This window comes from Micropterus dolomieu, linkage group LG12, assembly GCF_021292245.1.
Source record: "Micropterus dolomieu isolate WLL.071019.BEF.003 ecotype Adirondacks linkage group LG12, ASM2129224v1, whole genome shotgun sequence".
NCBI classification, from domain to species: domain Eukaryota; kingdom Metazoa; phylum Chordata; class Actinopteri; order Centrarchiformes; family Centrarchidae; genus Micropterus; species Micropterus dolomieu.
The window spans coordinates 9,289,342-9,316,581 of record NC_060161.1 but is presented as its reverse complement, the minus strand read 5'-3'; the positions used below and the strand labels follow the sequence as shown (position 1 = coordinate 9,316,581).

Sequence of the window (27,240 nt, the reverse complement as noted above, 5' to 3'; positions counted from 1 at the left end):
CAAATAGGAAAAAGAGGCTACAATTTGCAAGAGCTCACCAAAATTGGACAGTTGAAGACTGGAAAAATGTTGCCTGGTCTGATGAGTCTCGATTTCTGTTGAGACATTCAGATGGTAGAGTCAGAATTTGGCGTAAACAGAATGAGAACATGGATCCATCATGCCTTGTTACCACTGTGCAGGCTGGTGGTGGTGGTGTAATGGTGTGGGGGATGTTTTCTTGGCACACTTTAGGCCCCTTAGTGCTAATTGGGCATCGTTTAAATGCCACGGCCTACCTGAGCATTGTTTCTGACCATGTCCATCCCTTTATGGCCACCATGTACCCATCCTCTGATGGCTACTTCCAGCAGGATAATGCACCATGTCACAAAGCTCGAATCATTTCAAATTGGTTTCTTGAACATGACAATGAGTTCACTGTACTAAAATGGCCCCCACAGTCACCAGATCTCAACCCAATAGAGCATCTTTGGGATGTGGTGGAACGGGAGCTTCGTGCCCTGGATGTGCATCCCACAAATCTCCATCAACTGCAAGATGCTATCCTATCAATATGGGCCAACATTTCTAAAGAATGCTTTCAGCACCTTGTTGAATCAATGCCACGTAGAATTAAGGCAGTTCTGAAGGCGAAAGGGTGTCAAACACAGTATTAGTATGGTGTTCCTAATAATCCTTTAGGTGAGTGTAAAGCCGTCTGCTCCCAGCACTGTTCCAAAGACTTCTATTCCTGTCATCATCACGCATAGACCAGTAAACCGAAATGTGCACATCCCACACAGAAATAATAGTAATCTCTTAAGGATTAGGACAACTGCACCAACTCCAGCACAAACAAACACATTTAAAATGGCTCTCTTCAATGTGAGATCTCTATCAAGTAAGACTTTTATCTTAAATGATTTTATCTTGTCTGCAAATCTAGATTTTATGTTTTTTAACTGAATCCTGGTTGCAAATGAATGACTATAGCCAGCTAGCTGAACTGTGTCCGCCTCAATATGATTGTTTTAGTCAACCAAGGGTCAGTGGTCGTGGTGGTGGGCTAGTGAGCGTGTATAGGAAATATTTAAAATGTCATCAAGTACGCTTTGATGAATTTAACTCCTTTGAAGTTCTCACTCTTAAACTTGGAGGGCTGCAACCTATCATATTTGTTATAATTTATAGCCCCCCAAAACCGCCTGGAGGATTTTTATCAGAACTTCCTGAATTTTTATCTACTCTGGTTTTAAATTATGACAGAATTGTTCTTTGTGGCGATTTTAATATTCATGTTGATGACCCCACCAATGTTAATGCAACTGACTTTTTAAATATGGCCACTTCTTTTAACTTGTCAACAACAACATGTCAAAGGGCAAACCCATAACCGTGGTAATACACTGGACTCGGTTTTTACCCTGGGTGTCAGCATTTCCTCTGTGGAATTAGTGGACATGACCATATCTGACCACAGATGTATTGTTTTTAGCTGCGATTCGCCTGTTACTCATGCCGCCTCACCAAGCCCTGTGTGTTCTCGCTTCTTTAATCAACAAAGTGTTTCAAAGTTTTGCACATTCTTTCAGAGCCAAAGCCAACACCTGTCTGATTCCAACACCAACAATCTGGTCGATCACTTCAATCATATCTGCTTGTCGTCACTAAATATTACTGCTCCTCTAAAGGTTAGGCCTACGTCTAAAGCTAGTAAGCAACCCTGGATAAATGACAGCATTCGCAGCCTAAAAAGGGAAGGCAGGAAAGCAGAGCGCAGATGGAAAAAATCCAATCTCCAAGTCCATTACCTCAGTCTGAAGGATTTATCAATTAAATACAATAACTTGGTTAAGGATGCGAGAACACACTATTTTTCTGAACTCATTACTACACATAAACACAATCCCAGGTTTCTGTTTAAGACTGTGGATCAGCTGGTAAACCCAACCCCTCTGGAAGTAATGATGACTGAATTGTTTTTATCTTATTTTACCAATAAGGTGGCGTCAATCAGAGCCTCTATTACCCCCACGGCCTCTTACTCAGAGGTTCCTCACCAGCAACAAGAGAGTTTTAACCAGTTTTATCCCATCGACTTGTCTGAGCTTTTAAAAACAGTATCACAAATAAGAGTGTCCTCCAGCCCACTTGATGTAATACCTACAAAGTTTTTGGTGAAAGTAATAGATTCTGTTGGGCCCCATTTGATCTCTGTTTTCAACAGCTCCCTATCTACTGGTTGTGTCCCTGATTATTTTAAAACGGCTTGCGTGAAGCCACTTTTAAAGAAACCTGGTTTAGATCCCTCCCTCCCACATAATTTTAGACCAATTTCAAAACTGCCTTTTATTGCAAAGATTCTAGAAAGAATTGTGTCAAAACAGCTGCTCACTGTACTGGAAAATAAAAAATTATTTGAAAAGTTTCAATCTGGTTTCAGGAAGTACCACAGCACTGAGACTGCCCTGCTTAAAGTCACCAGTGACCTTTTAATGTCTGCTGATGAAGGCATGTGCTCAGTCCTGGTACTTCTGGACCTTAGCGCTGCTTTTGACACCATTGATCACAACATCATGTTAGACAGACTGAGGCACTGGGTGGGGATCTCTGGTACTGCCCTAGAATGGTTTTCATCCTACCTGTCAAATAGGAAGTTTTGTGTGTCTGTAAACAACTATGTCTCCTCATTCTGTCCAGTTAAATATGGTGTGCCTCAGGGGTCGGTCTTAGGACCCATTTTGTGTTCCTTGTATCTGCTTCCCCTTGGACATATTATCCATAAACACGGTATTTCTTTTCATATTTATGCTGATGACACACAAATGTACTTGCCCGTCAGATCCACAGATTCACAACTGCCTTTGTGAAGTTAAAAAATGGATGTCAAATAATTTCCTCCAGCTGAACTCAGACAAAACAGAAATCCTGGTCATTGGATCCCAGCAGAAAACAAGTACTGCCATCTGCTGGAACCTTGGTGTCTGGTTTGATAGTAATTTAAATTTCGAGCAGCACACCACAAAGTTTGTTCAATCATGTTTTTATCAACTTAGAAATATAGCAAAAATTCGATCCATGTTAACTTTTAAGGACACCGAGACCATTTTACACGCCTTCATCTCATCACGCCTGGATTATTGCAACAGCCTTTTCACCTGTTTAACCCAAAAATCTACTGATCGACTCCACAGACTGTCCAGAAATCAGCGGGCAGGCTTTTAACTAGAACAAAGAAATATGACCACATTACCCCGATTTTAGCTTCATTACACTGGCTCCCAGTATGTTTTAGAATTGACTTGTTATATTTCTGACCTTTTAGTCTCATACACACCAGCACGTACCTTGAGATCCTCGGGCAGAGGTCTGTTGTCTGTTCCAGAGTCTCGACTGAAAACTAAAGGGGACAGAGCGTTTGCTGTCAGGGCCCCGAGGCTCTGGAACAGCCTGCCCGAGGAAATCAGGTCGGCTGAGTCAGTGAACTCTTTTAAGTCCCTTCTTAAAACACACTTTTATAGGAGAGCTTTTCCCGATCTTATTTGACTTTATTTTATCCCTTTTATTTTATTGTATTTTACTAATTTTATATTTATCTTAAACGTGTATTTTGGTCTTTTCAATGTTTTCTTGCTTGTATTGTTGTCTTTGCACTTGTTAAAGCACTTTGTAACTTGTTCTTGAAAAGTGCTCTACAAATAAAGATTATTATTATTATTATTATTATTATAACACCTGCACATAATACTTTATTCCAGAATCTCCTCTACACTATGTACATAATAATAATGGTAATAATAATTTACTCCTGCATCCTTTACACTCATATTATATATATATATTCTCTATACTGTAGCCTGTGTCTGATTTTATTATTGTATAACTAAGCACATCATGAGCAATGTACAATCAGTCAAATTCCTCATATGTGTAGACATAACTGGCAATAAAGCTCATTCTGATACAATGTGTTTGTACCACTGGACTTGTGGGGAGTTAAAATGTAGATGGCTTAATAAACTAAACTCACCAACTGTGGAACAAACCCGTGTTCCTCAAACCAACAGATTAGAATTTCCAGCAGCATCAGCACTGTGGACTGTAGACAAACACAGAGATGGGAGAAACAAATACATAATAATCAGATGTTGACTGGTTATGTATGAGCTGTAAATGTGTAGATGAGGAGGTCATTTACCTGGTTCAGTCTGCTGACTATGCTTAGAAAGGGAGGGAAGCCCACCTGAGCGCAGACACATGTTTTGATTATTAGATTATTAACATGTTCTTATTTATTGAAACATCTTCATACATAAACAAGTGATAGAAGAAGCAACGTTATTACTGCGGTCTATTTTACACTGTTGTAGAATGAAGTAGTCTAGTATTTGATTTTTTAACAATCACGGATTTTTGAAGACTTTTCTGAATTTTTCTGATTAAAATCTGTCAAAATGTGAACATATTCCAGGACCATTCAAAACCCTATTTATAAAGAAGTGTGACGGACCACCTACAGTTGAGTACGCGCTGTGACTGCCATACCAACGAGCCCGGCTCTTTGCATGTTTGGTACCCCGTAGACCCGGGTGGGGTGACTGCTGTTGCCTTTCCGTCTCAAAAAGCATTACACACACACACACACACACACACACACACACACACACACACACAAATACAACCTTGCTATAGTCCAGCGCTGGCTCTGCTAGAGCATCTGTTTGGCAGGACAAGGTGCCCAGATAGACCGCCTCTCCTAAACAAAATCTTTTCCAGCCGTCCTCATCTGTTAGCTTTGGCTGCAGGAAACACATACAAATATGAACTTGTAAATGCAAAATCTCTTTTTCAGTTTGCCTCGTAAGTATATTTATATAAATTTTCCATCAGCTCACTATGCTCAAACTCAGAACTACTGAATTAACTTTGTGACCATGCTGTGTCCTCACCATCTGCACGTTATCATCCAGAGTCTGGTTGCTCCAGTGTTTCCTGTTCTTTGCGATGCTCTGAAAGCAAAAGGCAGAAGCCAAAAGAACTTTGATTGCAAAAACAGATTATGTAACAAACATTTATTCAATATCCCCAGTCTAAAAGCTCCAACTGCAGCACATTTAAAAACAGGTAAACAATGAGTCCGGTAACAATTCTTTCAACATCCTGTGACATGGATTCCGCCTTCCCATTGTTCCAACAGAGAATTCATATCCTAAACAGATTTCATTTCAGGTTTTTGACAGCTCACTAAGGGACTTTAAGACTGGTTTGCAATAAACATGTGATACAATTTGAGAGATTGTATAGACTAAAGTAAAAAAGAATTACTTGGAAGTTGTTTATACGTTTTGTTTTACCTGTCTGATATCTGAGAAGTTACTGACTTGCTGCTGCTGCCAACTGAGACTGGGGGAGAAACCCACTGGAGCAGCATGGCAACCTGCCACCTGAAACACACAAGACACTGTGAAATAATAGAGAATACATGTTTCTCATCCCACCTAATCTCATACATGCCAATATTATTATCCATGTGTCACTGGTAGCTCATTTAATATAAGTTATGTAACTAATATATATAAAAACTTGTATCTTTATCTTAACATTTATTTATTTCTAACTCCACAGAGCATAATAGCACATTTGCAGCCTTTGTGATGTCCCACAAACAAGAAAGCATACATTTGACTCAAATAAAATTACTCATATAGAGTACGAATGACACCAAAATGATCATTAAGTAGTGCATTGTATATTTATGCAGAGGAATATTTATTTTTCATTTGAAATGGCATGCTTCACGGTGGACATTTACTCACAGAGGCATTAACAGTTTGTTTCTTCTTCAGTTTCTTGGGGTCAATGTGAGCAACCACCACCTCTGGACACAGTGATGCCTCCAACCTGATGAGAAGGAAAAATTCAAGCAGATGACTGACTCACTCAACTGATGCACTCCAACCGTAACAAGTAAAAAAAAATAAATAAATAAATTAAATTGACAGAGCCGCTGGGCACAGAGTGGAAATGGATGCGTAAAATAATATAACAATGGCGTGGCTTATAACATCACAGTGGCTGTCACAGTAAAACTCTTATCTTTCTTACTTTTATACTTTAACATTAGCAAGTTGATAAGCCCTTTATTATCACTTCCCAATATTTACAATACTTCCGGTTGCACCATCAGTGTCGTTACTGTGTCATGGCAGTCCCCAATAGAGTCACACACACTAATTCCCCAGGGTCCAAGTAGGAAAAGGCGAGTTCTTTGTGTGAACTTACTGGACTTGTCGGAGGTATTCCCGGGGGTTTCTCGGGGGACCGTTCAGGTCCAGGGCCTCAGTACTGGTTCCAAACTCAACGGGAAGCAGCCTCGGCATCAACTCTTCCACGTCCGACTTCATTTTATGTCAACTGTATGCCAATTTCTATCTAAATGTCTGAAGTTAAAGTTTGCCAAGTGCAAATGAATCGCCGACTTATCACAAAAAGAAATCCTCTGGCTACCAAAACAATGATTTTATCACAGGTGGTACTCGCCGACTACGCAGCCATCTTGCTAGTAAAAGCGGCGTGATGACGTTATATTTGTGCGCGGCTTTGGTTGCCGTGGTAACGACTGCCACTGGTGTCAGCTTTTGAGCCACAAAATGCCCACGTTTTAGTTTCAGCTTGCCAAAACATTTATCTCTCGCCTTGCTTGTTTATTTATTTCACAGTGAAATGTAAATTACAGAAAGTTTTTAAACTCTAAAACCAAATAAAAACCTTTGACCAGTGACCAGATAAAGGTTTGTATTGGAAGCAGCTCTTGGATGTTAATGATTATCCTCATGCTAGCCTTATATCTTATCTCAGCTCTCTCATTTACCATTTAGTCTTCATGACAGCAGCAGCTTAGAGGCAATGTCCATTTGCCAACACAGCTGGCTGGAGTAGCTGCCCTCCATTATGGACATTTTCTCTTGATAGACTCCTGTTAAAACAACAAGAATGGCAGTTTTACAGGCTTACGAAATCCTGTGGGGTACAGCCATAGTTTGTGTGATTTTACCTCACTTAAATCTGGGATTGTTGTCTGACTTTAAGATCTGTGGAGATTCTGAGTGTGAAAGTAAGTTCTAAACCATTAATATATAATTCTAGTTTATGATAGGCTACACATTTATAGGTAAATTTCTTTTCAAAGCTTTCTTTATGACAATCAGGTTTTTTTTTTTTTCTGTGTGCGTCTCTTTCCCATTGTGTGTGTAGGCCTAATGAGCAGAGTGCAGGCCATCAAGGACCACCGTGGTAAGGACTGCCGTTTCCTGAGCTTCAGACAAGGAGACACCATTTTTGTTTACCACAAACTGACCGGAAAGAGGGAGGACCTCTGGGCAGGCAGTGTACGTCTGATATCTCCATCTCTCTTCCTGTCTTTCTGTCTCTTTCTCTTTTTAAAGCAGAATAAAATAAAATAAACTATCCAATTTCAAGACAGTGCCTCATCTCAGCTTCTAGGTTAAAGAGATTAGTCTTGATTATAATAATGATTAGTTTAGGTTCCCAGCACTGTTGGGCTGAGTTATGTTAACACCGTACCTGGTAAACACAAACGTCTCTGAGAGCACCCCAGTTCATTTCTATAATGAAATAACTATGTTGTATAACAGACAGAATGAGTGAATACTTACACTAATACTAAACACTGACATAAATGTCATCACCACTACTTATATGTCTTTTATTTTGGTAACCACCTTATTAATCTACTGTGCTGTAAAATATACCTTATTTCTTTTACTGTGTTTTTTTTTAAAAAAATAGACACCTGAATACACAGACATGTTTGTTAGGAGATTTAAATCTGTTGAAGCAGATGGGATGAGATGGATAGACTGTAAGTAAATTGAAATGGTCAGTATAATGGAGGACAATATTATAGTTCAATCTGACATCAAAGCCATAGAGCTTTGAAAAAGTGTCAGGATTGAAAAATAACAATCACAATAAAAGTCAACAAATATACAATCAGAGCTCGTTTGCAGATGATTTTGTGTTTTTTGTGTAACTGATATCTTACACACATAAACGCACATATACAGCAGATATAAAAAATTAAAAAACAATCCAAACAAAATCCAGACTGCATCAAGAGTCATCTTGTTTTTACAGCCAAATATTGTATTTACAATTCTTATACAATTTATTTGTTTGCTCACAATTAAAGGCTGTCTTCTGTTAAGAAAGTTATGATTTTTACACTTTACATCATCTTTGTCTCACATTTTCCCTCCTCTTGATTGTCTTGTGCTCCTTCCTATAATTGATCCACAGTGTTGCTGTGGCTTTATAGAACTGTGATGTTTCCTTTTTTTCATTTCAGATTGACAAACAGTTTGGCTATTTCCCAAAGGATGCTGTGCAAGAGGAGCAGATTTACGCAACTATGGAGAAAATAGTGGAAACACAGGTAAATGGGCTTTGACTGCAGGAGCTCTTCAGATTAGAGGCTTAATAATACATAATAACTGCCAGATTGTAAATGAATAGAATAAATAATTAAACATAAACTAATATACTGTGATATCTACTATTTACCACTGAACTAACATTTGTACTCGCAGTTTTTATATCTGTACAAAATAAATGCCTTGTGTGTCCTCATTTCCTCTCTTCATTCAGAAATCTGATTTCTTCTGTATGGATGAGTTTGGTTATCCCATTGACTCCAGTCACCTGGACAGTGACGATGATAATGGTGATCAGAAAATCCAAAACAAGGAGTCACAAACCACCCCACACACCGATGACACAAATGCTGAAAGTACTTCAACATCTGCAGGTGTCTCTACAGAATCTCCAGTCCCAGCACAGGAGGCTGAAGGCACATCGACAGACCCGGACAGAAACAAAAACAGCGGTGATGCTGCTGCAGGGACTCAGGAGGAAGCACGGGAGGCTCCTGCGTCTCAGAACAAACAAGGTGGGTCTGCTCCCTCTTCCTGGCTCGGTTATTCAGTGACAGGCTGGTTAGGTCTGGCCAAAGAAGAAGAATCTGGCAATTTGGCCGAAGGAGAGAAAAAAGATGAGAGAAAAGAGACAAAGGCCGAAGGCTCTTTGACTTCTTCAGTAACAGGATGGCTGGGGTTGGGAGAAGGAAAACCTGATGATGCCGTGAGAAGTAGAGAAGAAGACACAGAATCTGCTGATTCTTATGCTTCAACCATGACCGGGTGGCTTGGCTTTGGAGGAGAGGGGGAAAAAATTAATTCCAAAGAAAAAGAGCAAGGTGAAGAAAGAGAAAATGACGAGGAAAAAGAACCAGCAACTAAATTCAGGAGTAGGAGGATTTCTCTGGACCTAGAGGGAAGCCAATTATACGAAGAGGAGAAGAAGGAGGTGGGGACATTGGATTGGCTAGGAAATGGATTGTCAAGCACACTGGGGTTCGGCCGGACCAATCAGGAGTCAGGGCAGGAGACAACGACTGAAAAAGAGGCCAAGGAGACAACCCAGGTGGAGGATAAACAGCCAGCGTCTAGTTCATGGTTAGATATGGGGATCGGGGACATTTTAGGCTTCAGGAAGGACACGAGTGAAGTTGATGAGAGCACAGGACGTGGTTTTAAGGAGACAGAAGAGGACAAAACTTTAGAAGAACCAGCAGGCTCAGAGAATATGAAGACCAATCAATCACAACCTGCACAGACGGAGGAGGTAAGGACAGAAACTAGCAATGAATCAAAGGTGGAAGAAACTCCAGAAGACCAAAACACCCCATCAGAGATAGATGTTCTGACACAAGTGGATGTCAATTTAGGGCCCGATTTCAGTTCTGTGGATTTAAATTCAAAGTCTGTAGGTGAGCTTGATGAAGACAAAACTGAGGTGTTTGAGGAAAGGGTAGAGATCCTGAATCTGACTGATAACACAGAAGAATCCACAGATACGTCTGTTAAACGTGGTGCCGGTGGTGATGATCATGAAGCTGAGGGGAATAATGCAGAGACAGATGTACCTCACAGAGAAACTGCCACAACTCAGAGTCAAGTCGGTGATGGTGCGGAAGAGAGCAGTGGAAAGAGTCCACCTGAAGAGAGAAATGAACCAGTCATTTCCAGAATCACCAGTGAGGATGACACTTTAACAGCGCACAGTGTGGAAACCAGTGTTAATCATTCAGATTCACTTGCTATGATGAGGAATAACACAGAAACAAAGACACGTGAGTTAGGACTGGAGAGAATAGTGCACCCTGTTGAGGGCAGCTCCAACGAGTATGAAAATGCCTCAGAGGAGAACAGAAGAACATTTTCCACTAGTGAGAGCATTGCACAGATGGAAAACAACGCAGACCAGGACTCTGTGTCTCCACATATGCAACAGGGGGCCACACAAACTGATGCTGATGCACACAAGCTAAAGGAAACTGTTAGAGTCCCCGAGAACGGCCACCAGCAAACTGAGAATGAGACAACAGGGTTTGAGAAAGACACGCATGGTCTACAGTCAGCTTCAGGCTCTGAAACAGAGACTGGGACTGAGGAAGTGGTGGAGTCAAAGGAAGAGGAAACGCAGGGGGAGGTAGAAGATACAAAGGAGGAGGAGAAACGGGAGGAGTTAAAGGAGGTGGGGCAAATGAAGCACCTGGAAAAGCAGCAGGAAGTGGAAGAAAAGCAGGTGGAAAAGGAGGATGAGGTAAAAGACTTAAAGGAAGAAGAGGAGCACCAGGAAGTGACAAAGATAATGGAAGAGGGGAAAGAGGAGGAGGTGGAGGAGAAGAAGCAGGGGCAGATTGAAGAGTTAAAGATGGAGGAGAAAAAGGAGGAAAAGAAGGTGGAGGTGCAGGAAGTAGAGGAGGAAAAGGAGGATGAGGTAAAAGACTTAAAGAAAGAGGAGAAACAGCAGGAAGCAGAGGGGATAAAGGAAGAGGGGAGGGAGGAGGAGGTGGGGGAGAAGAAGCAGGGGGAGATAGAAGAGTTAAAGAAGGAAGAGAAACAGGAGGAAAAGAAGGTGGAGGTGCAGGAAGTGGAGGAGGAAAAGCAGGAGGAAAAGGAGGATGAGGTAAAAGACTTAAAGAAAGAGGAGAAGCAGCAGGAAGTTGAGGGAATAAAGGAAGAGGGGAGAGAGGAGGAGGTGGAGGAGAAGAAGGAGGGGCAGATTGAAGAGTTAAAGAAGGAAGAGAAACAGAAGGAAAAGAAGGTGGAGGTGCAGGAAATGGAGGAGGAAAAGCAGGAGGAAAAGGAGGATGAGATAAAAGACTTAAAGAAAGAGGAGAAGCAGCAGGAAGTTGAGGGGATAAAGGAAGAGGGGAGAGAGGAGGAGGTGGAGGAGAAGAAGGAGGGGCAGATTGAAGAGTTAAAGAAGGAAGAGAAACAGGAGGAAAAGAAGGTGGAGGTGCAGGAAATGGAGGAGGAAAAGCAGGAGGAAAAGGAGGATGAGATAAAAGACTTAAAGAAAGAGGAGAAGCAGCAGGAAGTTGAGGGGATAAAGGAAGAGGGGAGAGAGGAGGAGGTGGAGGAGAAGAAGGAGGGGCAGATTGAAGAGTTAAAGAAGGAAGAGAAACAGGACGAAAAGAAGGTGGAGGTGCAGGAAGTGGAGGAGGAAAAGCAGGAGGAAAAGGAGGATGAGATAAAAGAGGGGATAGAGGAGGAGGTTGAGGAGAAGAAGCAGGTAGAGATAGAAGAGTTAAAGGAGGAGGAAGCAGTGGAAGAGTTAAATGAAGGGGAGAACAGGGATGAGATTGAGGAGATAAAGGAGGAGAGAAAACAGGGGGAGGTGGGGGGGTTAAAGGAAGAGGAAAGTCAGCAGCAGATAGAAGAGTTAAAAGAAGAAAAGCAGGAGGGGGGAGTGTCAAAAGAAGAGGAGGAGCAGCAGGAAGTGACAGAGATAAAGGAAGAGAGGAAAGAGGAGGAGGTGGAGGAGAAGAAACTAGAGGAGTTGGAAGAGATAAAGCCACTGGAAAAGCAGCAAGAAGTGGAGGAGGAAAAGAAGGATGAGGTAAAAGACTCAAGGGAAGAGGAGAAGCAGCTAGAAGTGAAGGAGATAAAGGAAGAGAGAAAACAGGAGGAGGTGGAGGAGTTAAAGGAAGGGGGGAGGCAGGAGGAAGTGAATGACCTAAAGAAAGAGGAAAGTGAGCAGCAGATAGAAGAGTTAAAAGAGGAAAAGCAGGAGGTGGAAGAGTTAAAAGAAGAAGAGAATAGGGAGGAATTAAAGGAGGTGGAAGAAGAACAGGAAAAAGAGAAGAAAGAGGTTGAACAGAAACAGTCATCACATTTTGAGGTACAGGAGGAAAACACTGACAAGCCAGAGTCAGCAAGCAGTGAGAAAGAGACACAAGATGACAACAGCTTGGAATATGTCTTCTCAGAAACACAGACTGAAAAGAGACAGACCGAAAACCCACAGACGGAAGAAGAGAAGAGAGCAGAAGTGGGAGAAGTAAAGAATGAAATGAAAGAGGAGGAGGCTGTGCTCCATCAGGGAGATAAAACTGAGCCCAAAGACACCGAAACTAGCAATGGGGTTTCGACTGAGCAGAAAACAGAGCTACACTCCAATCACAAGATAGGCACAGAGGAGGACACTGACAGGGAAGAGAGGGAGATCAACATGAAGCATGATGATGTAGGAGTGAATGAGGATGCTGATATACAGATGAAAGATAATGATCGTAAGACAGTTAGCACTGAATTCAGGGCCGAGGGAGGAATGAAAACAACAGTTTTGTCCAGTGACCCCGTTGGAAGTCCAGCTGTGATATCTGAACATCCAACTGGTTCTTCACTTCTGTCTGATGGTCACAATGAAGGGACAGCAGAGACTGAAAGTAGAGGAGCATTTGGCCTTTTCAAAAATGCCTTTACCTTTTTCAGCCAAACTAAGGAATCCACAGAATCTGCCCCAGGTTTGGATTCTAACACAGGCAAGACAGGCGAGGCACAAGACTCTCTGACCCCTGAACAAGAACTGGATTCAACTAGTGATTCAAGTCAGGTTTACACTCAAGATTTGCACATAGATACTCCCATCACCATGTCACAGCAGCAGCTGCAGCCCTCTACCACCTTTATCCAGACATCACCTCCATCCCGATCGCAAGCCCTTTCTCATCCCAGTTCTCTGTCTCCAAACACAGGAAGCCCTGTCCAAACAAAAGCCCTCTCCAAACACTATAAGAACTTCCTTGCCTATATGAGCAAGGATGAGACAACTCTTTTGATGGAGCTCTTTGGGCGACACAAGCTGCAGTTTTTGGATTACATTTTAGGAAGTCCAGAAACCATGACTGATGACCCTGATAATGATGAGTCCATATTGTTGGATATAGAAAGACTGCTGCACTATCACAGGGAGACACTGTTCGCTCCTAGCATGAGGCTCGTGGACGCACCACAGGCGGACAAAGAAAAGACCAGAATGCTCATCGCGCTTCAGAAGCTAGAAATGCTGTTGGCAAGAGTGAGAGAAACTTTCAACACAGGAAAGTCCGACATCAGTAAACATAAAGGTATTTTTGTCTACAAGGCCTCAGAGATCATGGCTGATCTTAGTGATACTTTAAGTTAATTTAATATTTGAATTGTAGAATTGGATTGACTTGTAGAGATCTCAATCAGAGTGCATGTGTTTCCCTGTTAAATACAGCCGGGGCCAGCTGTGTTGGTGAATCCTGCTCAATTCCCAGCAGAGATGAGAAAGAGTCAAGTAAGAATGGAGATTCCTCTTCAAGCCTGGATAATAACTCTCCAAGAGATGAATGGATGGGGGTGGAGAAAGAGACCGATGGACAGATGAGTGGAGACATGGGAAAAGGGAGGGTAACTGAGGAGGAGAAAAGAGAAGAGAAGAAAATTAGAAGTGAAGGAGACGGAGTGTTGCGTCCTCATATTCAGCCAGGATCATCAAAGCCAATCGAAGGTATTGATATCTCAAGTGTCCCTTAGTGAAGAAGGGTTAAAAGATGCTTCTTCCGCATTACTGTGACACACATTATCACATGGCCAGAATATATTTAAATTTTAACACTAGCACATTAATATAGGCTAATAATCAAAGCTAAAACCTTTGGATTGAATTCTAATAATATTGTATTATCAATATCATTGTGACAATGGAAACTTTAAATTCTATTATGTTTGTGACTCCAGGGGTAATGAAGCAAATTCTGGACTTTGTTCAGCAGATCGCTGAAGACTCAACCACTCATGTTCATGCAGCGAAGAAGCTCCTCATATGGCTAACTGTACAGGTGGGAGTTATCACCACATTCATATCCAAGGAAGCGGAAAGTAGGTTAGATTATCACTAAATGAAGTCAAGTGTAGTTTAATTACATACAACTTACAGAGATAATTTGTGTTTGAGAGGGTGCTTCCATCATTGTACAGTGAGTACAGTAAAAGTACAAATTAATGATTTAAAATATTTAAATCCAGAAACAGAAAATCATCTGAGCACTACTTTTTAATTATCTAAAACGATAACTGTTTCCTAAGTGAGATGTAAAAAAAAATTAAATATGCTTCATGGGTATTTTATTTTTACCTTACAGCATTGTTTAGTAGACTTGATGACTGTGGTGAAAGCAGGGTGCCTTTTTTTTTAACTCAAAATCTTGCATGACCTAGTTTTAACTTGAAGGTTCACAGGCATCTTTCGGGTCGGCCTGGATACTGAATCGATCCAAAGACCCTCTTTCACACCTTCAGTGTTCCTTACAGCGATTCCTTGTGTCTGTTCTGCGGACTCGGGTTCTTTAAGACACAGAACCTGACAGGCATGTTGACCTGACTCTCCCTCTGGCAATCAGCTCTGCCTACCACTCAGCTATGCAGTTGAGCCAGCTGGCAATCAATCCGCACTGAAGGCAAATTGTTTCAAATGTTGTGAGGGCTCGTGGTTCTCTAGTTTCAAATGGACGAAATTGAGGCCAGTTTGGTGAGTAGCTTTTGAAACATTTGGTGAAAGTTCTACGTCAGACTGAGCCAAGTCTTCACCTGTGTCCTACTTAAAAGTTAAACCGCGGCCGTCACTCAACGTAAGTGACACATGGTTGTACGGCTGCTGGAGAAGAATGGCTTAAAACATACATGTGTAAAGTTTGTACAGTAATTATATTAGTTATTCGGGATTTTCAAAAACGACACCGAGAATATGCCATTTATTTTTGTGACACCTGTTTCTTTTGGTGTCACTTTGAACGTGCTCCGATGTGCCAGTGTGGCGTTTTACAATTGGTGACGTTGCGAGTGAACCACTTATGCGGACGGGGGTGTAAGTTTGTCTCTATATATCTACATGGGCCTCTGAGTGCTCAAATAAACGTATATTTATTTATTAATTCTTTATATATATAGTGCTTTTTTATTGTCAACTTTATAAGCAATTACAGTGTAGTAAAATATTTACGATGAGTTTGTAGAGAAACTGCAAAATCCCCCCTAGGAAGTGCAATGTTACGTGGTCCACTGTTGAGCGTCGGTGTTGTGAATAGGATGTGAAATCGCCGCTAACCCGATGACTTCAGTTTCTGCTGCTAATGTCAGTTTAAATGAAAGATATCAATAAAACCACAACCAAATGAAATAATTCGGAAATGGCGGAACATACGGCAAGCGACCAGTTGGCCAGCAAAGCGGTGGACTTTCAGACGACGGCAGAGGCTTACTACAGTATCGCCGTAGAGAAAGTGAAGGATGTACGTTATGTGGCAGGTTTCGTTAGCATTTCCCAACTAGCCGTCGCGGCTGACACAACGTAACGGATTGTCAAGCAATAGAAAACAGCTCAGTAACGTTATTATTGCTGTGTACATCTTTTAATTTTGTACAGCTCGTGTTTGACTTCTTATGTGTCCTGCCAGTGTTGTTGACCAGCTGTAAAGACTGTTACATTGACATTTCATGTTGCTTTTTCAGATGTGTTTGTAATCCTTCTCAGAGTTAGAAAGTAATAGCTAACGTTAGCTGATTGATAGAAGTGTTTGTTTCTGATCAGTTGTCGTTGTGTTGTTTTTAATTTTTTAGCTAAGATATGACCGGTGTTTTGAATTGTCCCTATAGCAGATAAATATGCTTCTGCTCTCTATCATTTACTTTCCTAACAGCTGTGTGGTAGGCTGAGTAGTCATGGTTTACTACTTGCAATACCAACAAACATATAGTAACTAAGATATACATTCACTGGTCAAATGTAATGTAAGAAAATTCATATTACTCAAAGATTAAATGGCTCCTTTTAGAAACGCAAGAGGCATAAATAAGAGCAACAGCTGTTATGTGGGCTGCATCTCTAATATTTAATTGCATTCATGATTAAAAAAAAAATATTTAGCTTCTCATTAGAGTAGTGCTTTTTCTGGCACCTTAATTAGAACAAGTTTACAGGGCAGTCGTGCAGTACGGCAAAGCTGATCCTAATGTCCACAATGAGTATACCATTGTGTATGTTGACATACAAGCATCACACATCTCTTTTTAAAGATGTCCATTTAAACCAGCTCATAAAATAAACACATTTCTCCTCTTCTTCAGGTTGTATCGTCCCTGCCTGATGACATCCGACCCGGGCCGGATCTGTACGGGGTACCATGGGAACCAGTTATCCTCTCCAGTCTGGTGGGGCTGGTGACAATGCTGCTGTTCACCTGTAGATGTTATAGCTCTGTGAGTACACAGCCAAGCTTATACGCATCAACCTCACAAAGTTTCTATATGATTTGAATTTGTAGTGGTACAGTTGGTTCATGGTCTTTTTTTTTTTTTTTTTTTTTTTTACTTCTTCATAGGTCAAAAGCAGAATGTATCAAAGTAAGTTCTCACTACTTATTACTTAATATAACATTTTTATGACTTGGCTGAAATAAAGCTAATGCATCACGAATCACTGCCAATTCCACCTCTCTCTGACCATTAAGCTGGAATATTTTAGAAATAACTGAAAAATACTTTGAATAAGTTCATGAACTTTATGTTTCCTGTTTCAGGCAAAGAGCGGTGGATGGCTGAGCAGGTTGCACAGCTGCTGGATGAGAAGTGTAAAGTCCTTGAGACTCTCAGCAAATGTCAACAAGAGGTCGGTACTGGTCAGTGGTCAACCGATATGGGTTTTTCAATGGCTGATGCCGATATTTAGAGAGAAAGGTGGCCAATGGCTGATACAGAATGCTTATATCACAACAAAGATAAGTAATGTTTAATTCCATTATTTCATGCAGAGTTCAATCTAATATACATGTTATCTTAGCCAGTAATGTCTTGTTTTAGATAATGTAAGCTGTCATTTAGGACAGGAGAAACGTGTTAACATTTAGAAAAGATGATGGTGAAATTTAGGGCTCAAAACTAACTTTTTTTACCACCTTTTCAAAACTCACAAGGGGAAGCATTAACATTGTTCCAAAGCAGCCACACTGACAAGGCTGTCTGCAGATGTGTCTGAAGACGTATTTTGTTTATCATCCTTGTGAGTGTAGGCAACAGCCGATGCCGAATTTCTCAAAATGCCAGATATGTACCTGATTAATTGTTCTACCACAAGTACTGGTGTCAGTGTTAACTGATTGCTGGTTAGAGACAGAGCCTGTCTGACACAGAACACTGTGTATTTTTAGCTGAGGCCAAATTCATATAATGTTTCATTTTCCATGGCATGAAAAACATCAGAATTAGAAGATATCTTGTGCATTTTGTCTGAGGTATGATCAAAAAGCTGAAACTTTAGCTGTATATAATTATGAACATAAAGTTTAAATCCTAATGAAATAAATTTTTGTCATTGATATCATGAGTCTGGCCCAAATTTCCACAGATGTATTACCATCATATTGTATATGATGCTTTGGCAATGTTGTTATATTCATGCCAATAAAGATAATTTGAATCAAATTGAATTGAATTACCTCATTATCTGTCATTTGCAGTATGATGAACTGGAGAGCTCACTGAAGGACAGTGGTGTTTTGGCCCAAACTCAAAAGACAGAACATCTGGAGGTAAGGCAGAGAGAAAAAATAATTTAAAGGAGATTAAGAATTGTCTAAATAATTAGAAACCACAGCCAAGCTGCTAACTAGTGTTTGCCCAATAAACACTGAGAAGATTTTAAATGTGTGTGCTTTCTCCAAGTGGACTGATGAAACCTGCTATAACTGATTTTAGAAAAGTTGATTTGGCGAATTACTTATTTCCACATCCAGCTGTTACTGGGCAACATCAGTCCTTTTGAGTTGTATTTCTGGCCACCTGGCTAATGTAAGTCCAATATTCACTCTGCATTTATCTCTGTTATTGATCTCTACTAAATCCTTAAGGAAATATCTGGCTCTTTAGCTGCTATTGCTCCATTGTGTTGCTAACTGTGTCTGCTGTCTGATGCTGAGTAGATACTGTGCAGTGGGGATTTAGACAGTTGTCACTTTAAACAGCTGCCTGCTGCTGTCAAAAACAACACAATGAGAGCGGCCAGAGTGAACCTAAACAGTAAAGTTGTGGGCTATAAAGCTCCGTAAAGCTGAGAGGAGCTGCAGATTCAGATGATAATTATCTGTAGGGTCATAACTACGCTTGGCCTCTTTCACATTGTCACATTGTCTTTGATACATTATTATAATAAAAATATAGATGGTACCCAGTTTAAGGTGATCATTTCAAAGTTTGAACTGCTTCACCAAATTATGACAAAATCCTCATCACATTTTGGCACTGTATTCTCACTCCACACGGTCTCCCTCTTTTGCTCTTACGTTTTTTAAATACCTCTTGTTTTCGTGCTCCTCCAGGGCAGAGCCATACAGTTGGAACATGCTAAAGGGGAGCTGGATCAGGATCTTGAACAACTGAAGGATCAACTGTATCAGCAGAGGGAACATAGGATAGCTCAGGAAAAGAGGGTAGGAGCACACAAAGTCTAGTTAACTGGAACCTCTACAATTATTATTCAGGAATCACATTTTAATAAGCATGAGAATCCATTATAGTAGTGTGATATTGATAGAGTGGATTCTTTTTTTGGGTTACCCTTCCAGATAGCAGTGCTTGAAGAGAGCATGAAAACATTTGAGGAAGAAACCCAAGACCTCCAGTCACAGCATGAGCAGGTGCCGCCCTCTCATCTTTGTGTCTTCACATTCAAGTCCTCCTCTCTTTGCTGCTCCACCTTTTCCTCCTCTTTTGCTCTGTCCCTCTGTGTTTCATTTGACATTATCGCTGCCCATTTGTCTCTAGGCACAAACCACTCTGAAAGTATACAATATGAACAGTGACAGACTGCAGAAGAATCTGGAAACAGCCGGAGAGGAGAACACACTGCTACAGGAGAGCAACGCTCAGGTAGGACACTGTACACACACACAGACAGACCCCTACAATTACTGTGCATGGTAGCAAGTTGGGTGGTTTTTCTTTTGCGTGGTTGCAATGAAAGTTTTAAAGGAATGCTTATAGATAATAGTTGATTCATGGTTGTCTATGTGAGCTCTTTACAACCTGTGTACACAGATTTGAATTGAGGAAATATGAATATTTGTCTTTTTCCCTCCCCTATCCGTCTCTGTTCCCCTTCTTCCTTGCACCATCATTGCATCCCTCTGCTGTCTCTGTCTCTCTGCAGTTGAGGCAGCAGGTGGAGGGATGGGCAGAAAGAGTGAGTGAGTTGGAGGAGGAGATGAGCAGGTGTGAGGTCGCCCACAGCGCGATGCTTCAGGATGTGGCCAACAAGGATGAGCGTATAATGGTATGGTTGGTTCTAGCATTAATTATAGGATAGTTACTGTATAATATACCTTGAATTTTCTAATAAAAAAAAACTGGGTTTCAAATAAGGATGTATCTTGAGAACCACTATAGAAGAATACTGCAAACTAATATAAAAGATCACCTTTAGTTAAAGGATACCGATACATTAATTTGTGTTGTATATTTATATGCTTTCAGTCCTTGACAGATCGGCTGCTGGGGATGAAGGCTTGGGATTCGGACCTGGAGGAAGAGGAAGGTGAGGAAGGAGGAGAGAAGGAGACGTCCAATGGGAGAGCAGAGGAGAATGGAAAAGGAGACAGAATGGACACACAAGGTCATCTTCAGAAAGTCCAGAAACTTATCTATGCTGCTAAGGTATCGGACTTAAATGAACACAAGCACACGTTGTTATTGGCACTGATGCTTAGAGCGGGACAGGGTTTACAATAAAGAGCATTTGGAAACGCTAAACTGGACTGTTTCAGATTAAACATCTCTGTACACTTCTCTGAATGCCTACTAAGGTGTTGTTTTTGTATTTGTGTGTAGCTGAATGCAGATCTGAAATCAGTAGATGAAGACAAGGACAGAGTATTTGCCAAACTAAGTGATGAAGTCAGAGCTAAAGAAGACCTGCAAAGTGAGTCAACCGTACATCTATTTTTATTAAAGTTGGCACTACGATGTCTGATGCGGAACAAATGAGTCAGATATAGGGTTGTAATTAACACTGTACACAATACACTGTGTATGTTATCTGTGTGCGTATTTTTATTTTTCCCTCCAGTGAGCATTAGGGAGCTGGAGAATGAGAAATTATCACTGCACTCAGAGGCTGAGCACTACTCAGATCAGGTAGCTGATCCCAACTGTGTATTAGTGTGATATATTATTATATTGTTGTTCCACATTCATTAGCTTTTGGATTCATTTCTTTTATTCATGTGTTCAGGTCCAAAAATTACAACAGAAACTCCAAATTATGACGGAAATGTACCAAGAGAATGAGCTCAAGCTACACAGGTATAGACACGCTGATAAATGTGCAGAGACGATGCCAGTGCAAATTCAAGCTATAGTAGTACAGCATGTTGATGAACATATGTTGCAGGTTGCTGACAGTAGAGGAGAAGGAGCGGCTTCAGAAAGAAGAGAAGTTAAATAAAGCAGACAGAAACATTGCGCTGGCCATGGAAGAACTCAACAACTATAGGTAGCTACTTCTTCAGTGTTCCCACACTCATTAACAATATGCAGGTGGACAATTACGAGCCTCCCATGCACAGAAAGAGCCTGAGTCTCACCTGCACCTGTCACTTTTTCTTCAGGAAACGGGCAGAAGAGATGGAGGAAGAGCTGGAGAAAACCAAACAGTCTTATCAGACGCAAATATCAGCACATGAGAAGAAGGCTCACAATAACTGGGTTCGTAAGACTCCAGCTCAAAGCACTTGAAAACATGTGCGTATACAGACTGTATCTGTATCTGAGTCATGTTGTGTTACTGATCTCGGCTTGATTTTCCAGTTGGCAGCCCGAGCAGCAGAAAGAGATCTAGCAGACATCAGGAGAGAAAACGCCCTCTTCAGACAAAAGTAAGCATACGGTAACCTAGCCTTGTGTTAATTTAAGTTCAGTCACTGAACCTAAATGAACACAAGCTTAAGTTTTACTTCAAAAATGTACTATATTCAGAATTCAATATAAATGTTTGAAAAGTTTTTATTTGTTTGTTTTTTATTTTATTTTATTTACTTCATATCTTTCTTCATATTTATAAACCGTATACTAGGGGTGTGACGAGATCTCGTGCTCTACACTGTCACACCACACATCAATTTTCTGACGCAGTGTAAACAAATGTATAACTGATAATGTCGACTCCCTTCGCGAATCATCTCCACCCAGCTGATGCGACACTGGTGTACGCCATGATAGAAATCTCTCACACTCTGAGTCGCAGCCAGTTTGTGACAGAGCGGTAACGTAGCTGGTAGACTTTTGCAATGTAAACATCTAAAAACTGAGGCGCAAACTTGCTCTGATTGGGACAGTGGGTTGCACTTTATTGGAGATGCTAAAGTTAACGTGTGGATTTGTGGGGAGATTTCTGCCTGATCAGAAGTGTTTTCATTTAGTTTCCACCTCCGTGTCTCATCTAGTTCTGAAGAGATCCTACCATATCAGCAGAGCAATAACATAATGCACAGCAGAGTAAAGGGCAGGTAGACTTAAAATATTGAAATGCTGATATGTGGGATAGACGTTGAATGTGCAGAAAGTTTTGAACATGAGCAGAAAACCTGCTGAAACGCAGGAGCTATCAAAGTCCAGGAGTTTATAACTGAATTAAAATGAAATAATCATTGAGGTGAAAAAGTGGCACAGTCACAATTAAAGAGATTACTTGCCCAAACAAAAGAGGAGGGAAGACTAAATCGTTTGTTGACTCAGCAGAGATGATATTGCATGAGAAAAGGATCTACAGGATAAACACATATGTAAGCAACACAGAATACCTGGGAGCTGCTCTGACTTATATTCTGTTAGATTTATATGTTTTTAAATGTACCGTGCCACCTAAATTTTGTGTTTCCCTTTACATAAATAAAAACGTCTCCACCATAAATTGCAGGAAATTAACCGTTTAATGCTTGAATTTTTCATATAATTCGGCGTTGAAGATTTCTTAAAAATAGTAAATCCTGCCTCGATCTTGTGAACCCGATATTGTGTCTCGTCACACCCCTACTGTATACATTACATGTTTGTCATATGTTGACTTTAGGTGTGTTTGTTTACAGGCTGACAGACACACAGTTTAAACTAGATGCCCTCGACAAAGATCCCTACGCCTTGGACACCCTGGCTAGACCGCTGCCTTTCAGAGGTGAGCACACGCATATAAACCAAACAGTAGCTTACAGTATATTCTGTGGCTAATAAGCCCTAGCCTGGAAGCAGTAGGCCACAGACGTCCTGAACTTTGAACTCACCAAACTATCCTCCTCCAGCTGAGAGGTCACCGTACGGACCGTCTCCTCTGGGTCGACCTGCATCGGAAACCAGAGCTTTTCTGTCTCCTCCTACGTTGATGGATGGACCTGCTAGACTGTCTCCTAGAAGTATAAACACACAGAAAGCCACAACCCACAAATAGTTTCATAGTTTCCATTCATCCACTTTCAAGACATTCTCCTGGTTATTTAAGAACTCTTGTTATCATTTATAAGCCATTTTCTTTATTATTAGGTTTTGCTGATTGGAATTATAAAAACTTCATCATATTTTGCATATAGTACATTCATTTACAAATTCAGTCTCAAAGTCATTACAACACTTGTAGCATGTTGGAGATGACCAGCTTGCAGGAGCATGATCAGCTTAAACTCCTGTAGTAGCATGGTGTGTTTGCTGGGATGCTGTTGGCAGTCTGGAAAATCTGTGGGGAAAAATAGAGACACTTTCACACTTTCTCTTTGTCTCTCTCTTCCAGTCACACTCATTCGGATCTAATTGTCTTCACTGTCTAGTATTTTGTCTTTGGTCGATTGGTTCTGCTTGTTTCCTCCTCTCTCTCTGTCTTTCTCTCACGCTCATCAACATCTTCAATTATCTCTCCTCCTTCTTTCCCTCTTACTGTCTCCTTCCTCCCGTCCTTTCCTCCGCAGTGCCTCGTGGTCCAGTGGAGCCCCTGGGTGGCCATGGAGAGATGGAGCGGAGTGGAGGTCCTCATTCAGACAGTGGCTCAAACTCTCCTACATGGGAGAGAGATCGCAGGGGACCCCCACCAGGACCTCCAGGTGCGTGTATGAAAGAGACAAAGAGAAAGACAGACATAGAGTGAATCAATAACGTAGGGTATGTCTACCTGTAATATTAGAAAGGCCTGGTGACACTCACACAGCCTGAGCAGCCCTGACCTGTGTGATTTAGATATTTAACAGAAATTAGTATGTTTACTCAGTTTGATCCAGAACTAAGCGGGTAAATGCTCAACAGTTAAAACTTACGTGCTTTTCAGCAGCATGTTCTCCTTTCTTATACAATTTAAACTGTTTAAAGGATCTATCACGCTGTATATGATATTTAATATTTCTTCTTTATTGTACTGTGGTCCAGTGTTGGAAAACATTTTCAAGTTCTAGTCCACTCAGTGTGACCTTTAAAACTATTTGTGCAGTGCTGACAATACAGCACAGATGAAAACAGTTATGTTCCTGCTGATTCCTGCTTCCATATCAAATTTAGAATCAGCCTTCAGACTGCAGCAGGGGACTTGTTGTTTTTTTTATGTCCTCACTCTCATGGGGAGATATGTGTGTGGCACTGCTGGATTTCTGCTGACTCATCAACCATTCATCATGGTCATTATTAAGTTATTTATACATTTGAAAAAATCCACTTTGATTTTGTTCAGGCCAAATATTTCATTTATGCACAGGTGTAACTTTTAACACTAACTAGTGAGGACAGACTGCAGCCATTGTTAAGGTTATTAGTTGCACATGTTTTGCAATTCACATAGTGTTTACGTGCATGTGTATTTACTGCATTTTGAGTTTTGACCTCGGAAACTACTACGAAGCTCTGTGTTAAGTGTTTGTATTCGATCATGATCGACCAGTTATAAAACGTGTTAAGATTAAAATTAGGTTTTCCTCATATTTTTTATTTTTAAGCTTTTATGCACCACAGTTCAGACACTCAGACAAAGTCACTCTCCAATTATTTGTTAATGGAGCAACCTCCAAAAATAAAACATGACAATACAGATTAGAGCTTTGTTTGACTTATTTACAGGTTAAGAAAGAGCCGTCCATATAATGTTAATACATTTCACATATCGTGGTGTATTGTTTCTGTCGTAGGCTACATGTTCACAGAACCAGGAGGTCCAATGTATAGGAGACCTCCACCTCCTCCAGGAGCTCTAGGCCCATTGCCTCCTCCTGGCTCCTTCCCGCCCGGCCCTCTCCATCCTAGGGGTCTCCCCCTGGGACCCCCACACCCTGCAGACATGGCAGGTGCGTCAGTGCGATCTGTATAGCTGCTTGTCATCCCTTCCATATGTTCTCATGTAGTATACTGTGTTGCCATCTTTAACTCTTTTAGACTGTAAATATGTGAACTCGCACATATTATAGTGGGAAAGCAGAATTCAAACTCTGGTGAACACCTAGACATGTGTTGAAATGCAGACTCCAAACAAAAAACATACATGAACTCTCTACTTGATGATTGACCATTCATTCCCTTCCCTGCAGATATCTCACACAGAGAAAACAGCCTTGGGCCTGGTGAACAGGAACGCAGAGAGGTAAGAGATGTGTCTTGAGAGCCATTCTGTGTGTGTTTGGATCTGTGGTCCAGCCTCTGAACATTTACCTTTACGTATCTGTGTCACCAGTCTGGTCCTGGAGATCGAAGGACTCCCCCTGAGGCTGATCCAAGGATGGGGGGCGCACCCCCAATGGGCCCGATGGGCCCCATGGATGGTCCCTTTCCTCGTAGAGCCCCCTATGGTCCACCACCTCCTGATTTCTATCCTCCCAGGGGACCCGGGGGCCCTCCCATGATGCCTAGTAAGCAGCCACAGCTGTCTTAACAACATTTTAGTACAATTTTATCTTCAAATGTCATCAATGAGTTAACCTAACGCTCTTATCCTCTTTGTCCAGTGTGGGCCCCTCCGCCTCCAGGGATGATGTTCCCTCCTCGTTTCCCTCCCGGTGGACCTCCTCTTGCTCCTACTTCTCATTCCCACCACCCTCCCCCCATGCGGCCCCCTCTGCCCGACGGCCTCCCACCTGCATCCATGGGTCCTCTTCCTCCCCAGCAGTCCCTCCCCTCCCCACCACACAGCCAGTCGCCAGACGAGCGCACAATCTCGCCTGAAGACGCCATTTGAGCCTGAGGTTTTGTACGTGAGCTGCAGCATGACGTGTTTCTGGTTAAAATATAGCATGGTGGTAGATCGATGGTTGGGCAGGTCTTCCTTACTTATATTTTCTTCTGCTTAATAACTAGATGATGAATTTAATGAAGAGTCCCACTTTGTTGCTGTCTGTCTGCTTCTCCTCTGTCTGTCTTTCTCTTCTATTCACATCCTCTCTTTTTACTCCCTCCTCTGCCCTGTTACTCCAGTCTGCCTATCCAGCTACATTCCCTGTGAAGTAGTTCCTGTTGTTTCAGAGTCACAGTGACAGTGGTTAGACTCTGTTGTGTAATAACAGGACAGCTTAATCTGTACATCTGGGTGTGTGAATGTTGCCACCTGAACCAGAAACAGTTGCTTGTTTGCTTGACAAGGTTTTTAATGATACTAGGATTGAAATGTGCACATGTACAAATGCTCTTTGTGTGGTATGTGGCAAGTGTCGAGTGTTTTACATATGGCATCAGTCAGCATTTCATCCCAGTGGCACAGAAAGAGAAATCAAATGATGACAGGCTATTAGGGAAGAAACGCATCTTTTTTTAGGCATAATATAATATATTTTGTTACACCTGCACTCATGCCATTGTCTCCATAATTTATGAAAGCGTGTCCTATGACACCTGCGTTGAACTGGATTTTACACTTAAATCAGGTCTGGTTTTGTCTATGACTGAGTTGAACTTAAACTAAATATTCCTCAGAGGTCAAATGAGAGAAGATTCATCAACAAAGCTACTATATCAAAGAGCAGCAAGCAAACAATGCTTTTAATCATGTTTCAGTGACTGGCATATGGCCTAAGCTTGAAAATAGTGGCTTTTAGTAGCCGCATGTATTTTGTGGAAGTAAGCTGTGACTCGTCCTGGCAGCCACAGAGCAGTGATTTAAATGGCTGGAAGAGAGGCTGCCTTCAAAGCCACAAAGATGACACCCATGTGAATTTTGTAAAAAGTGATTATTAATAGATGAATAAAGACTGTCAAATTGTCACAGTCTCCATAATTCACTGATGTATTACTGTTCAGTGTGTTGTGCTTGGTGTTGTAACAGCAAACTCATCAGCGGCCACTGGGAATAACAGAGCATTGGAATATATATATATATAAAATCTCATCTGACATGCGATGGCAGTGTTATAAATATGGTAAATATGTAATTGCAGAGTATACTTATTTATTGTCACCTTGATTGTACAGCACAATTCATATGTAATGATGTCTAACTCCCTGACCAAACGCTTGTCATGTGTCATTTTAAACATTTACAGAACATTTGTTTGAAGGTGAACAGAACAATCTGAAAATAAATTTGCGACAATGCAGTTTAAATTACCAGACTTGTACTCTGTATATAATTTAGTATCATTTTAAATGTAACATCCCCGTAAGATTGAATATTCAGTTGTTGCTTTGCCTAATCAATGGAAAATCAAATGACGGGCATGGTTTTTCCTGTTCAGTTTGCACATTGACTTGCAGAGAGAATATCAACTTAGTGTCGGGGGGGGGAACTGCGACTTTATACGATATGTTTTATTTTAATTAATTTGTATTATGGTTGGGCTCATTAGTAGTCTAGATAACTCAGAAATTT

At 41.2% G+C, this 27,240-nt stretch overlaps 3 protein-coding genes across 8 annotated transcripts in view; 1 reads left to right on the top strand and 2 right to left on the bottom strand.

The window, feature by feature from the left end:
- afap1 (actin filament associated protein 1) overlaps nucleotides 1-27,240 on the bottom strand; it is a 187,123-nt gene that overhangs the window by 44,751 nt on the left and 115,132 nt on the right. The gene's annotated exons all lie outside the window — the stretch shown is intronic.
- Nucleotides 3,995-6,602, bottom strand: gemin2 (gem (nuclear organelle) associated protein 2). Its single transcript, XM_046064234.1, has 7 exons — nucleotides 6,265-6,602; nucleotides 5,799-5,883; nucleotides 5,337-5,426; nucleotides 4,932-4,991; nucleotides 4,665-4,781; nucleotides 4,181-4,225; nucleotides 3,995-4,081 (listed from the first exon to the last, which is right to left on the bottom strand). Exons 1-7 carry the CDS (start codon nucleotides 6,384-6,386, stop codon nucleotides 3,995-3,997), a joined length of 606 nt encoding a protein of 201 aa, XP_045920190.1. The 5' UTR covers nucleotides 6,387-6,602.
- ctage5 (CTAGE family, member 5) lies at nucleotides 6,639-26,635 on the top strand. 4 transcript variants are annotated; one of them, XM_046064589.1, is made up of 29 exons: nucleotides 6,937-7,096; nucleotides 7,237-7,370; nucleotides 8,351-8,437; nucleotides 8,650-8,725; nucleotides 8,822-8,950; nucleotides 13,615-13,887; nucleotides 14,118-14,218; nucleotides 16,503-16,634; nucleotides 16,757-16,778; nucleotides 16,955-17,043; nucleotides 17,891-17,962; nucleotides 18,749-18,859; nucleotides 18,995-19,066; nucleotides 19,194-19,298; nucleotides 19,579-19,701; nucleotides 19,902-20,081; nucleotides 20,256-20,346; nucleotides 20,494-20,561; nucleotides 20,659-20,729; nucleotides 20,818-20,919; nucleotides 21,035-21,131; nucleotides 21,234-21,301; nucleotides 22,511-22,596; nucleotides 22,721-22,831; nucleotides 23,378-23,509; nucleotides 24,578-24,733; nucleotides 24,974-25,026; nucleotides 25,117-25,291; nucleotides 25,388-26,635. In XM_046064589.1, exons 1-29 carry the CDS (start codon nucleotides 6,976-6,978, stop codon nucleotides 25,615-25,617), a joined length of 3,267 nt encoding a protein of 1,088 aa, XP_045920545.1. In that variant the 5' UTR covers nucleotides 6,937-6,975; the 3' UTR covers nucleotides 25,618-26,635. The 4 variants fall into 4 exon arrangements, with proteins under 4 accessions (XP_045920547.1, XP_045920543.1, XP_045920545.1 ...); XM_046064588.1 differs by having other exon boundaries at nucleotides 8,810-8,950; XM_046064591.1 differs by lacking the exon at nucleotides 6,937-7,096 and adding an exon at nucleotides 6,639-6,773 and having other exon boundaries at nucleotides 8,650-8,950.